Source organism: Spea bombifrons, chromosome 1 (assembly GCF_027358695.1).
Source record: "Spea bombifrons isolate aSpeBom1 chromosome 1, aSpeBom1.2.pri, whole genome shotgun sequence".
Taxonomy (NCBI): Eukaryota; Metazoa; Chordata; class Amphibia; order Anura; family Pelobatidae; genus Spea; species Spea bombifrons.
This window is the reverse complement of record NC_071087.1, coordinates 128,975,089-128,991,300: the sequence shown is the minus strand read 5'-3', so window position 1 is coordinate 128,991,300 and position 16,212 is coordinate 128,975,089. Positions and strand designations below refer to the sequence as shown.

Below are 16,212 nucleotides of genomic sequence, written 5' to 3'. Positions count from 1 at the left end.
AGAGCCCAATCTTTAGGAGAGACCGAACTTTTGTGAAAGTGTTCAACAGCTTCAAAAATGTATATTGAAACAATACTTGAGCTAAAAGGGCATTATTCATTTTTCTTTCTAGTAGATGACAGAATCAGACAGGGTCGAAATTTCCCGGTGGGTCGGTCGCTCCGTGGGCCGGTCGCGGGAGACAAAGATTCAAAACATCCGCTGAGCCGCCTCCTCCCACCGCCGTCGCCTAATGAAGTTAAGGGGGCCGGCGCACACCGCGCCGCCCAATGGCAGTGCCTCATGACCATTGGGCGACGCGGTGCGTGAACACCAGCCCCTTTAACTTCATGAATGCGGCCTCCACCCGCTGCCCTCACCAGACACTAGAAGCAGTGGTAAGTCGGGGGGGGGGGGTTGTTATATGGGGCTTAAGGCTTTTCTGGAGGCAGAGTGCCCCATGATATGCCTTTGAACCCCCTTCATGCCACTCTGCCTCTAGAAATGCATTTTAACCCCCTATAAATAAAAGGAAGTAAACCCTGATTATAAGACGAGGGGTATTTTTCAGAGCACCAGTTGGCTCCAGCGCTGGTTCTGTGAGTGTTTTATGGGGTCTAACAAGACGTCCTGTGCACATGCTCCTTCCTGCCACTGATTGGCTGCTTCAAGTAGGAGGTTGACTGTGACACTGAAGTGTCCCTTTAATCTTTTACCCAGTTCGCATTTTACATCTTTCACCCTGGAAAGGCATATTATTCAACAAGAACAGGATCTGGGAATATATGAGATTCAAACTTGGGACAAAATATTTATGTTTGTAAATTGATGTTGTGTAATTTTATGTCTGAATGATTTATACTATATTTACAATACAATAGTGGAAGCAGATCTTATGCCACTCTTTTTTGATAGAATGGTTTATGGTGAGTATATCCCCTAGATCTTTTGACGTATTATTGGCTTTAGCATAGTAATTAGCCATAGTAAATTGCAACCAAATCCTTGATTGCCTCGTCATCTATTTTTGGTGTTGTCTTCTCCTGAAAGCCCGTTCCACTTATTTTGACCTTTAACTTTCCAGTAGACACAATGATCCATCAGCCACGCAAACTCAGGACCCCAGCCTCTGAGGGACAGGGCTGTTGAAGGTATGACCTCAGCTCAAACAACCTTGTGTCAGCTAGCTGGTCGGTAATTGGTAGGTCATTTTCAGTCAAATATATTACAGATATGGATACGAAACTATGCATTACATTTTAGCCGTATGGCTTCCTATGGAGTTCAGGAGAAATAAATGCAATGTTTCGTTTTGGTTTAATTAACATCATTCTAATCGTAACCTGATAAATAAAAAAAAAAAGTTCTGTAAATTCACATTATGAGCATCACAGATGAATAAATACAGAACATAGGAGAATCACAGCATATTATTTAAAAGTAAATGTGGAGCAAATGTATGTTAACGACATAACAATCTACTGTCCCCAGATCACTGGAGATGACCAACACTGTTGATTCTAGTTAATTACACTTCAGCAGCCCATTAGTGGCAGGAAAGTGCCCATGTCAAAATCAAAAGGTACACTTTCCGCACAGGTGTATGAGGATCTCATTGGATCCCCTGGAGTTTTCGCCAAGCTGCATTTTATATTAATCTAACTCCTCTTTTAGCCCGGTACTGGAGTGCTATCACCAATTCGCTTCTACCTTTTTTCTAAAGTATACTTAAGTATTCTACTCGATCAAATGTTTGTAGAACTATAGTACTTATATACCTGCTTATACTTCCCCTTCAGGTTAAACTGTAAAGCATACGTACATTGCTTAGAGCTACTGAAATAAAGCTATACATAAGTACATACTATACATTCATGTGCTAGAAACCCTAGGGCTGGCCGGGACTGCAATGCTGCATTTATACCACCATGCAAACGTGGATGCCCTTGTGTATACGGAAACATTTACAAAACTATTATCTTTTATTTATATAGCGCCAACAGGGTATGCAGCTCTTCTTATAATACATACAATCAAAGGGTCTGATAAAACCGATAGACCAAGCCAAACGGACACATTAGGGACTCGCTCCCCTGCTCAATAGTAACACTTTTATCATAGTCTTGATAAAGGCTTCAAAGGTTGGCTGAAGCACCAACTACAAGTTTTTTTTTATGTTTTAAAAAAATTCTCAACTTTTTTATTTATTTATTTTTTTTTGCAGCTGTCAGCAAACGCGCTTTGGGGTTTTTTTTTAGTACGAAAAAAAAATTCTATTGCCCTATACTTGTCATTTTTTTTTCCTTTGGAGCAGTGTCCCTAGAGAATTCTTCCTTTGATCTTTGTCCTCCCACCTTCCCTCTCTGTCACTTCCAACCCTCTGACACTGTAGTTCCCTCTCCCTCCTCCATGCTATGCTTCTCATGCACACATTCTATACATTATATTAGGACAGCTTGGAATTCTGCAAGTACTTCTTGATCTTCCCCTCTCTCTCCCTCTTACACACACACACACATACACACACGCTCCCTCCCTCCCTGCCTTTTAATTCTCCTTGTGTTCTCTTCACTCACTCCCCCTCCCCTCCCCTGCCTGGGAGTGGATAGTGAGGGGTCAGAGAGATTTGGGAGGCGGGGACAATCCCTTTTGGGTAAAAAAAAAAGAAAGACAATCACGTGGATAAGATCAAAGGGATGCCGCTTGGCAGAGAAGGGAGAGAGAGGGAGAAAAGAGAGAGGAGAGGGGGAATAAGAGAGGATCTCACAGCCATGTAAGTGACAAAAGCGGCAATGGGGACATGATAGGACTGCTCCAGATGTGATCCCCTCTCCCCGAAGCGGGGATCTACTGACTGGGACCATCCCCGAGATTCTGGGATCTGTTTACTCGTTTGCTACAATCGCTTGGAGGTTCTGCTTTGGATTTGGGGGGGTGGGTGGCATTTGCATTTCTATCTGAGGTTGTGCCTGCAAGATCTAAAGAGAGCAGATCTCCTAACCCACTGGATCGTATTGGATCGGCTCAAGCCCCCAGCACCCCTGAGAACTTGGAAATTATGTTCCCGTCGCTACTGGATCCCCATCCTGAGAGATGAAGCAGCCGAAGATCCAGGGAGGTCTGCCCCTGGTTTGGCTGGGGATCTTGTTGGCTGTGGGTCCCAGTGGATCCTTGAGCAAGGAGACTGCATTTGTGGAAGTGGTTCTTTTCGAGTCCAGTCCAAATGGAGATTACAAAACCCACACTACAGAGTTACAGGGCAGATTCTCCCGAGCTGGAGCCACAATCAGCGCCGAGGGGGAGATCGTGCAGGTAAGAGACTGATCCCTATAGGGGGGGGGATCCCCTGTGTGAAACCCCACTAAACACACCAGTGCTGGTGTGCATGAAAAGCCTGGCTGGAGGAGCCTGCCTGGCATTGTGCATCCCATTCTCTGCCTGCTAAACCCCATGCGATCTGCTTGCTGGAGAGAAGAAAACTTTTCTCACTTGTAGCAGGGGGAGTGATTTAGGAAGGGGCAGTTTGTATAGTACTTTGGTCACAAGATGGCTTCTATACTATGAGTGAGTGTGTGTGTGTGCTTCATTCACAATAACAAGGCACACTGCAATTGAGTAACCCTGTGCGAGTTGAGATAAGCAGGTCTGTTTGGTTCACAGTTCCATATCCCATCTGCAAGCTTCCTTCTGCTACAAGTGTTATATCTGTGTCTTTGTGTATGTTTATTGCAAACTGAAACTCTTTAACCTATGCTGCAGACCATGCTTATGTTGAATGGACACATTGTTATGTTTATGCACACATCAGAATAACACTTTAGTCAAGCAGTATTATAATCCATCCCTGATTCATATGTATACATGTGTTTTTACTCAGTGGCACTTTGGAATGATGTGTGATCAGTTGTTGTAGTTTTTGATCTTGACCCCTTTTAGCTTTGTGTTCTAGCTGACACGGTATACAGAAGTTTATTTTTCTTAAGGAACCCATAATTAAGTGTGTTAAATTTGCAATCCATCACACATTCTCCAATGGCGTGTTTACTTTTTGTCAAATTGTCTAGAACCAGTTTAATAGATTTGGCGTGGGCTGCATCCGTAGGAATCTTAACCATCAAAGAAAAGTAGTGGTGTGTTGTTACATGGGATATGGATTTGATTTCTCATATAGTTTATTTTGAATATTGCGGCAAACTATGCATTATTTTCATGTGGATTTAAACTGGTCTCAATGCATTCCCCTCTTATACAACCCACAGGCTTTTCCTATACGTTACAGGATAGGGGACTGGTTTAAAAATCACGCAGAAAACTTATTTTTGAATTTCTGAAGTTAAATGATGGGTTTTCTATTGTGGCGTGTTAAAGGGGGCTGATATTAGTTTTTACCCTATTATTACCCTGTTTTGTACTCCTTAGAGGTGGTGCTGATTTACGTGATTGGTTGGTGTAGAATAAAAGACCCTGGATGATTCTCTGCTATGTGCCACGTGCTGAATATTTTTCACTGGCCCAAAATGTAACCGAATTATCGCTTGTAACCCTTGTACCTCTGCATGTCAGATCTGTACACATTACAACTGGTGTAGATTGAGTTTCAAATCAAAATAACGTGTTTTATTTTTCCCCAGGGTTACATAAGAAAAGATGATTTACAACATTATTAGGTATTTATAATACCAACAGGTCGTGTATATTAAAATATTATACCTTTTATTCTATCTGAAGCAATAGAACACTCGGGCGGAATCTCGCTGAAAATGACATTTGATGACATCATCAGTGAATATGTTGGCATGTATATTAGAAGGAATGTGATGATGCTCATAAGTGGGTTAGTGCCGTTTGATCAGTGGCAAGGTTGTGACATTGTGGACTTGGGTTTCAGTGGTCTTGGATGATAAAGGTTGGGTGCCTTTGATCCTGCAATTTACTCAATGTAAATGGGACACATGCTTAAGATATATACTACGACGATAATACTATGAATTGTTTAGAAGTACATACGACTAAACTATATTTATAAAAGGAGGCCTATGATGAGTGTAATAACCTGTACTTGACAAACAATTGTTAGAAAAAGAACTGTGTCTGCTGGACTTTCCATCTTCATGGCGGGATGATATCAGAAGTCTAATATGTTAAAAGTTGTTTATTATACAATGCTTGTGCTATTTATGTAGTGGAAATAATGCATGCAATGGAATATGTTCCATCTTAAAACATTATTTTAACTTTATAACATGAGAGAGACTGGCTTTTGAGTTCTGGGACCATCAGAATATTGTGGAAGATATCACCAATTTTTTTTAGGTGCAAAATTCATAAAATACTTGGCTTGTCTGGAAGTTTTGCGCACTTAAACAATGTCATGTAGGAAACTGAGATGCTTTGATCCGAGAGGATATCGTAGCCATCTATAATGTTATCAGGGAATGTCAAAGGTTTGGGAAAGGACAAAACCAATGGGAAACAAACATGTCTGAGTATGAGACATCAGTAGGGATGAGTCCATGATCTGATTATTTTCCCAGGTCTGCTGGAAGTGCGAGGACCTATTGTTTCAAGTAGACGTTGGTGGGATCTGCTTTGTGAAGGATATTTCCTGTAACTGATAAATGCATCCTTCCTCTGCTAATCATTAGCCAGTCGGAGAAGATATATTGTATGAAGCTGATAACACATCTCGTTTGATTAAATTAACTTTGTAATTTGTTCATGATTGTATGGAAATAAAGATTTTTGTGGTGTTATAATGGATCTTGTAGCCTCATTTCTTCGACAGATGGTACATTTAGATCAAGGAGTTTACCAGCGTTCCATAGAATTTGGGAACAAGGGCAGGGATAGCTCACACGTAATCCCCAAAAGTCGCTGAACTGGGTATTTTTTTTTGTTAGAATGACTTATTTAGTATGCCGTCTTATCATATTGAGAGCTTTACATCTATTGAGTTCTATGGACATCATTTAAAAGTCCTTACTCCTGTGACTGGCAAACGCTATGTTTAATCTGATTATGTAGAGCGTTTTTTAATGAAATCTATAGGTTGTCGCTATAGGTTTATCGCTTGTGAAGGCGTTACAAAAATCACAATAATTACGTTTTTCACAGCAAAAATATAGGATTAATTCCAAACTGGGGGACAGAATTTAATGATTCAAATATGTCAACTTCTTGCACCGAAAGCATGCTTGGTTTTTTGGTTTGAATGTATGAGCCATTTAGTGCAGTCCATTGAATAATTCCACAGTTCTGTCCAATATCTATGTTGGAATATGCCTTTTTGTTAAGTGAAGCTGGGTGCTTACTTGGTGCCTTCTTCGGTGGCTTGTGGCTACTGGTTGGGCAGTGGTGAAGTCGTTAGACTTATACCGAAGACCACAGAGGTCACAAAGCGGAATAAACTGTAATACTCTAGTTATTATACCTACAACTTGCTACCGGAAATAGACCCTTTTTTGTTAATTTCATACTGTCAGCTATCACAGGAGTACTGCTGAAAGAAAACGTTTATTTTGCAGATAACTAAAGAAAATGTGTTCACGATTTGTAACCTTCCATTTCCAAATTTGCTTTTATGGTCAGTGATGTGCACATAGCAAAGGATGAATTTATTTATTATGTTTCCACCAATGTTTTTAGTGGCCTTTAACACCCCAGTACTTGCAGGACACGTTCCCGTAGAACATTCTTCACTGGAAGTCTCTCTGATATTCCTTGGAGAGCCCAGTCTGTGGTCAATGGCCTGTCATAGGACCGCTGTTAATGTAAGGTGCTGCGGTTCCCTGCATGAGGAATTGGGGAAGAGTTCATTTTCCTTGTTGTACAAAACTATCATTTTTGGTAGGTGTGCAAAAACAATATGGAAATAAATCTACAAGTCATAATTATGCCAACCCAGTCTAGATGGTACAGTTCGATTACTCTGCCCGGGTTAGGGTCTTTTTGAGTAGTTTAAGTCCTGATGCCACCTTGTTGGGCAGCAGGAGGAGGCAGAGGGAAAAGGCGTTTGACATACACAAGATGAGCAGCTAAATGATGAAAAGAAGGTCTACTTTTGTGTATACCTGCATGTATTTTACACTCATTGTGCTGCCATTATTATTTATTATTATTCTAGCTCCGCCTGTGGTCATGGTTGGATGAGGATGATAATTGTTCTTGAATACGGCTTGCAGTACCAGTACTCAACTGCACTTGTCTGAATTGTTCAGGCATTAATCAATGTTAATGGCCAGTCTATGTTGGGTTGTTAATAGCAGTACTTAGTTTCGCACATTAACGAAGATACATTTGTGGTGTCAGTGAGGACGGGCAACTTCTTGCAGTCGTGTGCAGTCAATGACTTGTAGCCCTAATATGCACAGGTAAAATGAATAAAAATTAATCAAATCTTAGCTCTTAGTACCTTGGCTTTAATTAGTCTCATTTTGTGTACTAGTTTCCCTTGTATAACAAATATCATTAAAAGTTTATTTTCTTCATTTCCAACTATTCTTCCATCTTTTTATTATGGTCATGCTATGAGTTGTAGTCTGCAGATGCTGGATTGCTTATCGTGTCTCTGTTATTCCTATTGAGGTTGAAACAGTTCAGCTGCTGTTTCGTTTTTTATCTGCATGTAATAATTCTTTAGGAGCTGGCAATATGCAAAATACATGATAATGTCTCGGGATTATTCTGATTGATTTGGAATTTGGTTTATCTGGGTTCCTGGGTGTGATTGGCGGTATGGGTATACTGTTACCTGTTAATACAGTTCTTGGCGTATAAAAAGAGTATAATTAGATAAGCATTTACACTCAAATTATCAGTGCTTTTACATTTATTTCAGACCTTTTCAGAGTATTCTCAGCTTATGTGCCTTTGCTTTGAAAATAATGGTGGAAGTTTTTATTACATCATCTCTGCTTGAGATCTGCAATGCCGGTGTTCAAATAACTTCATTTTTCTTGCACATTTCTATGTATTGGCATCATCGTATGGGTCAGGTCATATAAACATGGTAGTAACCTACACAATTGTTTCTGATGCTACTCATCAGGCTTTCATGGACTCCGTGGCCAGTCTCCATGCTCTTCATCATCTGAAACAACGTCTGCCATGTACTTGTTTTTTGTTCTTTGTGCCAATTGTTTGCTCTCTTTCCGCTAATCTCTACTGAGATCCTTTTAATACAAAATTAGTAACTTACACAAGCCATTTAAAAGTTTTTCATCTTGCCGAGCTAAGAGATAATGTCAGGAGCTGGCAGAATGAGGCATATTTTATTCTCTTCTGCACTTTCCAAACATTTACATAAACTCAGTAACTCTTTAGGTGTCAGATGCGGGCCTTGGATAACAACTCATTTAAGTGATTGCCCATTCTTATGGTTATTAATGGTTTAAGCCAAAGAGTATTTTTCCCTTTTCTTTAAAGAGCTATGCGTTAAAAAATGTTTCACAAAATACATCTGTCGGAGCTTCCTAGCAGATAATTCTACTCATTCTATTCATTTTGCATTAGATTACTGATGATTTTCTATTGCCCATATACATTTGTCTTCATTTTAACCACTAAGTGTCAACCTTCACGGATAAAAAAAAAAGATGATTTGGTACTTATTGTACACACTTTAGGCTGGTAATTGCATGCAAATGAATAATGATCTTATTATGCTGGCAATAGCAAAATATCCTTTCTGAGCTGAAATAAAGTGTGTGTGTGTGTGTGTGTGTGTGTGTGTGTGTGTGTGTGTGTATCAACAATGTGTTTTCCTAAGTGTAAGCAAATAAATTGGGAAAAGTCATTGCGATAAAAGAAAACCTATAAATAAATTTGTATAAACTATAACTATGCACAGTATATTTATATTATGTGTATATGTTTAGCTTGTAAGTGCTGCATTTTACATCATATGTGTTTTATAATTGATTGATATACTTGCGTGTTGCTATCAATAGCTGATTAGTTTGGGGCTCCAACTTGGAGCTTGGGTTTTCTTTTATGTTTTTTTGTGGGGTGTTTTTGTGCACTTGCAAATAAATAATACAGTTTGCTATGAATCGGTGTTCCTGAGCCTTATTGACCGTGAGGACTGTGCTTAGGATCCATAAAAGAGACATTTATGTCAGGGTTTGTCATTATATAAAGAGAACAAACTGCATTAAAAAGGTAAAATATACGTATTTACCTAAAATATGCTTATGTAAATTTTGTTTTGTATGAGTGTATATATGTGTGCGTGTGTGTTTATGTGAATGCAACGGCCAGGCTTTGAAAAAGGTGTCTAGGCCTATGGCTAATTTCCATTTTGCCAGTAACATCTCTATGTGCTTTATTACCTGTCATTACTAAGTACTGGAACATCTTTTAAAATTATTGTAGAACATTAAGCAGACTACTTAAACCTTTTCCCAGCTCCCAAATAAAGCAACACGCACATATAATATTGATATTCATTATTATACGTAGCAATTTTCCCTACATGGAGACCACATTTTGTCAAAGCATGTGTTTAAATAAACAGTGTTTTCTATTTGTGGGAGTTAAGTACAGCCTGTAGTTTTTTGGATTGATGGAACAAAAAGGCCCTCGTTGGTAACCCAGACAGTGTTCTCCACCTCTTGGGCGTCTGGTTTCCTAACTTTTTAACATGAGCTGCCAGTCTTAAGTACAGCGTTTTAATTTCTCTAGGAGGATGTGCCAGCCACCTACACAGCCCCAGCAATGAGTGTTCATATACTCCATGCATGTGTATTTTTGTATATTTAAAGGATGAAGTAACTCCAAGTAGTGGGTATACGCGTTTAAAGGCATGCGTAGGTGGCAGACAGTGCCTGGCGATTTTTAGTATGTCATTTTAAATTGTTAATATTATATGATGTAATATAAGTATCCTTTAAGTGAAAAAGTGTGATTCAGAAAATCTTGGGTATAATATTCATGCTCAATTAGAAGCAAAAGTTGTAGGAAAGCATGCATATCGAGTCATGAAGGTATTTTGCCCCTTCAGGGTAAAATTGGCATTTGGCAAAAAAAATTTGGTTTTCCCCCTTTCACCAGGATCTGCGATTGAGGACATCTTGGACCTGTTGAACTTGATGGCCTTTTTCCCCTTATTATAGATCTGTGTATAGTGCACTGTGTCTCTTGAAATAAAGGAAAATAGTGTCATACGTGATATTTTACGGTAGCTATAGCCAAATATATATAGAGTGGTGACATTAGATATTACTGTTTATTTTATATAGCGCCATCATATTCCGCAGCAATGTACAAAGGGATCATGTATGAACTTGGGAGCAGTTTAGTTATGTTCTACTTGACGGTATCCGAATTACGGTCAAGTGATGTTAGAAAGTATGATTAAAATGCCACTTCTTTTGGGCGGGGGTCATTTTGGATTAGATTGTGAGATGCCAGTGGACCAGTTCTACGTGAATGTATCAGACTATGTGGTTTTGGAAAGGTATCGTATTTACTAGGTTATAGTTTGACAGAATGATTTAGCAACTGTTATAATTGAATTTCCTAACGATGCCGTGTATTACAATTAAATAGGGTGGGTATGCTGGAGTATCGTAGTGAATTTGTGGTGGCATGCCATTGTCAGACCTGGATGGTGTGAATGATCATTCTTGCGTGGGTTGGTGGTACAGAAAAACTGGCATGCTTCCTAGTTATCAATACAGATAAGCCACTTGATGCAGCCTATTTCTAAATAACCGCGCAATGTTTTATGACGATGACATTGACTGACACAGTAGTTTAATGAGTAGGAGTGGAAACTTATTTTTTTTGTCGGTGATACATATAGGAATCGGAAAGGGACAGGGTTGTGGTTGGATCTATGGATCATAAATTACTATTGTGACAGCGTTACACTGCGCAATATCTATCATTTGGTCACAATTTCTGGTTATGTAGTAGCGAGAGTAGATGGTGTTTTTTTTTTAAGGCATAAGCATTCACTTTTAGAAGTGTTTAAGAAAACTACTTGTAACTGGTTTGCTTATATAAAAAATATATTGCCTTATATTGGTACATTTGTGAGAAGTAGTAAGATAATATATATATATATATATAATGGTGAATTCTTCATGTATATGGTCTGTGCATTGCTGAATTACAGCCAATATCTGCTTTTTTGAGAGAGGGGAAACCAAAATTAAAATTGATTTAGCTAACATGGGATGTTAGACTTTCAGTGATGTTTGAGGCTACCTTGGATTGAAGTTAAGATGTAAACAGCTTGTCTTGTGCACTCTCTGTCTGTCTCCTACCTAGTCTTCATCTAATTTTTATTTTGATTGCATAACCCCCCCAGCCTCGTGTGTGTCTCGGATTGCACTGTTTCCTCCGCTTGTCGGTTCAGGGATCAGAGGTTCCTGCGTGTTGGATCTGGCAGCGCCAGGGGCCAGTTTGTGTGACAGCGTTTTTAATTTAATAGTGCTCTCTTTGATGTTCTTCAAATATTTATAGGCAGGTTTAGATAACTCCATTGGGAATTTTATGTGTGTGAATATATTCCTGTGTGTGTGTGTGTGTGTGTGTGTGTGTGTGTGTGTATATATATATATATATATATATATATATATATATATATATATATATATATATATATATATATATATATATATATATATATATATCTCTTCCAGCCTATGTAGTTAAAACATGCTAGTTGTAACAGGCAAGTGGACCGGTGAAAATATTTCTCTCTGTGTGAGTGAATTTACGTATTTCTTTTTTTGCACTTAATGGCACATAAGTCTATTATACTTTGTAAATGGGCATTCTACTTTTTAAATGGACATTACTGTCCATTATAGGTGCTTTAGTGGTTCTATAAATAAACTTTGCAAAACCTTTTTTGGGCTGTTATTGTTCCATTCTTTATTAAATTGTGTCTATTTTTATCACGTCCCTTGCGCTGTGAGATAAGACTGGCACAGTTCTGCATGCAAACCTAAGCTTATGGTAAAACATGCTTGCATATGCTTACTATGTGCCAGCACGATTGGCCAGAAGCTATGAGTTACTAACAGTAAACTAGATCTCCAGCATCTTAGGATCTATTTACTATGGATGCATTGGTAGTGTTGACTTGAAACTGCTTATCTGACCCCCAGTTATCCATCAGATATCCATCTAATGATGCATCTATGCCAATCAGTGCCTGCCTAGACAGCCTGCAATCTTCATGCTACCAAATCAGGGGGGGGGGCATTGGGGCTTGCTTTTTTTGTGAAAATCAAGCCCCTGGATGTCCCTCTGCACAATGGGATGGTTACAGGGGAGATCTTTGAGCAGCCTACTTACGCTATGGAGTCTGCATTAAAAGGTGCTTCGTGCCTTTGAGACACCCCACTGGGATATAATGTCATATCCCAGCACGCCTTGTGTTAAATATATGTAGCACCTTAATGCATTCAGGATGTTGACAGCGGAGGGTGTGTCTTGGGGGCGCTGGGTCAGGCTTAGGGCAACACCCAAGATAAATACACCACTGATGACAATGTTTAATTTCATTGCATTATAGCAAAATTGATACATCGTTTCACTTAAGATGGACCAATGTAATTTACAGCTAGGTTCGGTGTGTCAACGTTGGACTTATAATTCCTAAAAAATAAATCCTAATAATTTTCGGTATGACATAATAGATATTGCTGTGGTTTGTAATACTTTTTTGTTCACCAACAAATTCATAGAACAAAATGGAGAGTTGCAAGGGGATCTCATAGGTGCATTTTGTTGAAAAGAACAAGCCAAGCACATCTAAAACTGACAGAAGTCATCATTGATGCTTAGCTGCTACCTTATAACAGCAAGTAAGATGGTAATCAGGAAGGTTATCATTTCCATCTTGTTAATTGTAAATTAATTTTGTTTACCTGCCAGCTAGTATAAGACCTGCATGATAGCATCCCTGGCCAACGTGCAGTAAACCCATAGTGCTAAGACTTCCAGCTAGTCCCTACGTAGCCTACAGATGCTAAGTCCATGGTGGAGTTGAATGTTTCTCTAACTCACCCTGTACCGTGTAAACATGCCGCACAGACACAGTGGATATATTAACCAATCTTAAAAGAAAAACTGCGGCGTCTTCCCACTGGAGGGAAAGCCTGGGATTACAAGCCTTTGTGTCTCAGTGAAGAGTATGGGCTTGGGAAAAGAGTCAAGGCATCGTGGTGGATTAGTAAGAGGAAGAGTAGACTCTAAGGTTTAATACAGCTCATTCTGTATTATGAAAATGAAGCTCCCCATGAGAGTCACGGCTTTGCTTTGGCTTTACTTATGGCACCACCGGACCAGAAATTGTCCAATAAACCAGCAAATTATGGTGTATGCTAAGGCCGGAGGTGTTCATTTGTAGCAGACATGATTATGAGTTCAGTAGTAAAATGTTACACAGATGACTGCACTCCCACCCCTCCACAATTGACATAACATAGAATATGCATCAGATAGGACAGTGTTCTGCTTCATTCGAATACCTTTTAGAAAGTTATAACTTTTCTGAAGCATATCATATATGCAATTAGGTTCTGCTTTACTGAAACCCACGATGGTTCCTCATGGATATGCCCAAAAACCAATGTGTGTGTCTGTTCAAACGCATTGAATGTTACAAATACAAAGGGTTCTGGTGCAGAGTTTGAAAAGTGTCACCAGATCAGCCAATAGAACAGTCCAATCTGTGCAGACATTCCACTGGTTGCTATGGCGATAAAACCACTCATTAATGTGTTGGTATGCTCTATCTGTCTAGAGGGTAGTGTGTAATATTGCGCATTGTGCGGAGGAAACCTGTTCGAGCTGGAGTGCATCTTATTAACGACTTTAATGATCCAAATTTTGCACACTGCTAGGGAAGCAGCAGAGCATTTGGTGGCTCAAATTGATGGTGACAATTAGTAACTTTTGTAACAAGACTGGATTTCAGTGCCTGGCTGTTTGTTACTGCAATCATTACAAACTCTAGGTTGGCTTGTTCACTGCTTGTGGGAGGCCCAACACTGGGATAGCTGGGGCTTGGCTGAGGTCTTAGTTGGCAGAGATATGTAGGAGAAATATTGTGGAAAATCTCATTTTACCACAGAACCATCACTTGTTGATTTTATCTAACACCTAGGAAGTCTGATGAAGCACTGCAGGATGCTAAATGGCCATGCATTAAAATTGAGAGAGCGCTAGATTAACATTTATTTATAGGCATGCGTCAACAGTAGACTTGACAGGAAACTAAAAAAAAAATACATCTTCGACGACAAAGATCAGATTATAGTGAAATAAATAGGATCATTATAAACAGTGGATGATCTATATGGCCACTTCATAACTTCGTTACAATGGGCCTCCTTCAAAGAATCTAAACAAAATACACATTACGCAATGAATATTTTGTGTCAGTTGTCTTAAATAGGGCTTCCATTACTTCCTTTTTTGTCAACAATAACCATAGAGTTGGCTGAACTTGCTGATACTCCAACTACAATCATAGAGTTGGCTGAGCATGCTGATAGTCTAACTATAAACATAATGCTGACCGAGGATGCCCATAATTCGACTGACCATAGAGGTGGCTAAGGATGCTGAAAGGCCATTGACAGCCAAAAGCTGGTTGTCATTTTGGGATGTTATAGTCCAATAACTGATGTATTGCTGCATTTAGGTAACAAAATACATCCCCTCAGACAGAGAGCAAATGATGTGCTCCTTCAGTGGGACTTTCATTCTTTTTTTCTACTTTTAAAAATTAAATGACAAAGCAAAGGGGGGCTGTTTCGGTTAACCGTTTAGAGTTATTTTTATATGCTCTGTAACCAACAAGAACTATTCCTGTGTCTTGCTTTAGGGAGCCATCAAAGCTCTTGTTCCTTCTTATAAATGAGTTGTGGGAGGTGCTGCTGCCTGCCCGCAGCATACTGTTAGAAAGGCAACACTCTCAGCAAAGCCCCCGCTTGAGATAGGATTGCACCAGCCTGGGAAGCAAAAGCATCCTTTCTAGTGGAGTTCAGTTACCTCCTCTTGAAAGCGGAGCCGAGTGTAATTGACTCCAGCTAGAAACAGACACCATGCGGTTAAATAAAAAAAATTAAAAAAATCATATACAGAGCTGGCCAGGTTCCCAAGATCTGTGGATCAACAGCCAAAATGACTTAATAGAAACCTTAGCCTCCCACCAGCTCCTTTTATACATTTGTTTGACACCAGGTGGAGATTATCCTGCATTTGATTGATACATGTATATATATGTGTGTGTGTGTGTGTGTATATGTGTGTGTGTGTGTGTATATATATATATATATATATATATATATAGCCGTTAGATTATAACTATGCTTACCTGTCATATTAAGTTTTTTGTACGGGCGCTATTGTTAAATTTGCTGTGGTATATATGTATTAATGCAAACCAAGCTTTTGCCTTCAATATAGGATTTTACTGCCAATTATTTCTTCCTTGGCATCCAATTTATTTACCTATTTGTTTGTGGCTTCAAAGGAACACAACAATGTGGGCTATATTTCCCGGGGCTTGAAAAACATTTGGAAATTGAGTATATTGATGACCTACGCCTTGATTTAACCCTCAAATGTTATTAAAGGGATTGATCCGCACCCTAAGAGCGTTTATAATTTATAAACACCATATAAATGTAATTCACTCAATCTGGAATAAGTAATCAGCCTAATATTTTTTTTTTTACTTGTTTGCTCCTCCTTGACTGTTTAATTATAGTATTATTATTTGGCCTAATAGCTATAATTATTGTTCTACGTAGGATCTCTTTAAACTAATTGCCCAGCTATCAGTAGGAAAACAAAGTGGGAAAGTCCAATACATTTTACAACATGTAGTGATGTAGTCTCCTGTGAGAACTCCGGGGGAATCCTGTTAATTTTTAAAGTTCTGCAGAAAAAAAGAAATACAACTAAAAGTATTTATTGAGGCAAAGGGGGAAATTTGCAGGTACCCCTTTTATTGGCATTTTTTCAGTTGTCCTACATTTTGAGTATGTTTTGTCTTACTAAGGCATTTTATTCACTGGATAATATTTCATATAAAATATTTATTTGGTTTAAATATACTTTTTGTATGACCATAAATATTTGATGTGTTTGTAGATTATCCAGCACCACAGAGCTTGGCAAATATGGGACTGACTGCACTTTGCCATATTTCTGTGTCTGACCATTGGTATCTAGAATGTTGACATAGGATCACCACCATAGGTT

At 39.0% G+C, this 16,212-nt stretch overlaps 1 protein-coding gene across 1 annotated transcript in view; it reads left to right on the top strand.

The window, feature by feature from the left end:
- The first annotated feature begins 2,363 nt into the window (after positions 1-2,363).
- ZNRF3 (zinc and ring finger 3) overlaps positions 2,364-16,212 on the top strand; it is a 65,611-nt gene continuing 51,762 nt past the window's right edge. Inside the window, exon 1 of the mRNA XM_053473445.1 lies at positions 2,364-3,291. Within this exon, the coding sequence (XP_053329420.1) occupies positions 3,073-3,291 (219 nt within the window). The 5' untranslated portion in view covers positions 2,364-3,072. The remainder of the gene's footprint in view (positions 3,292-16,212) is intronic.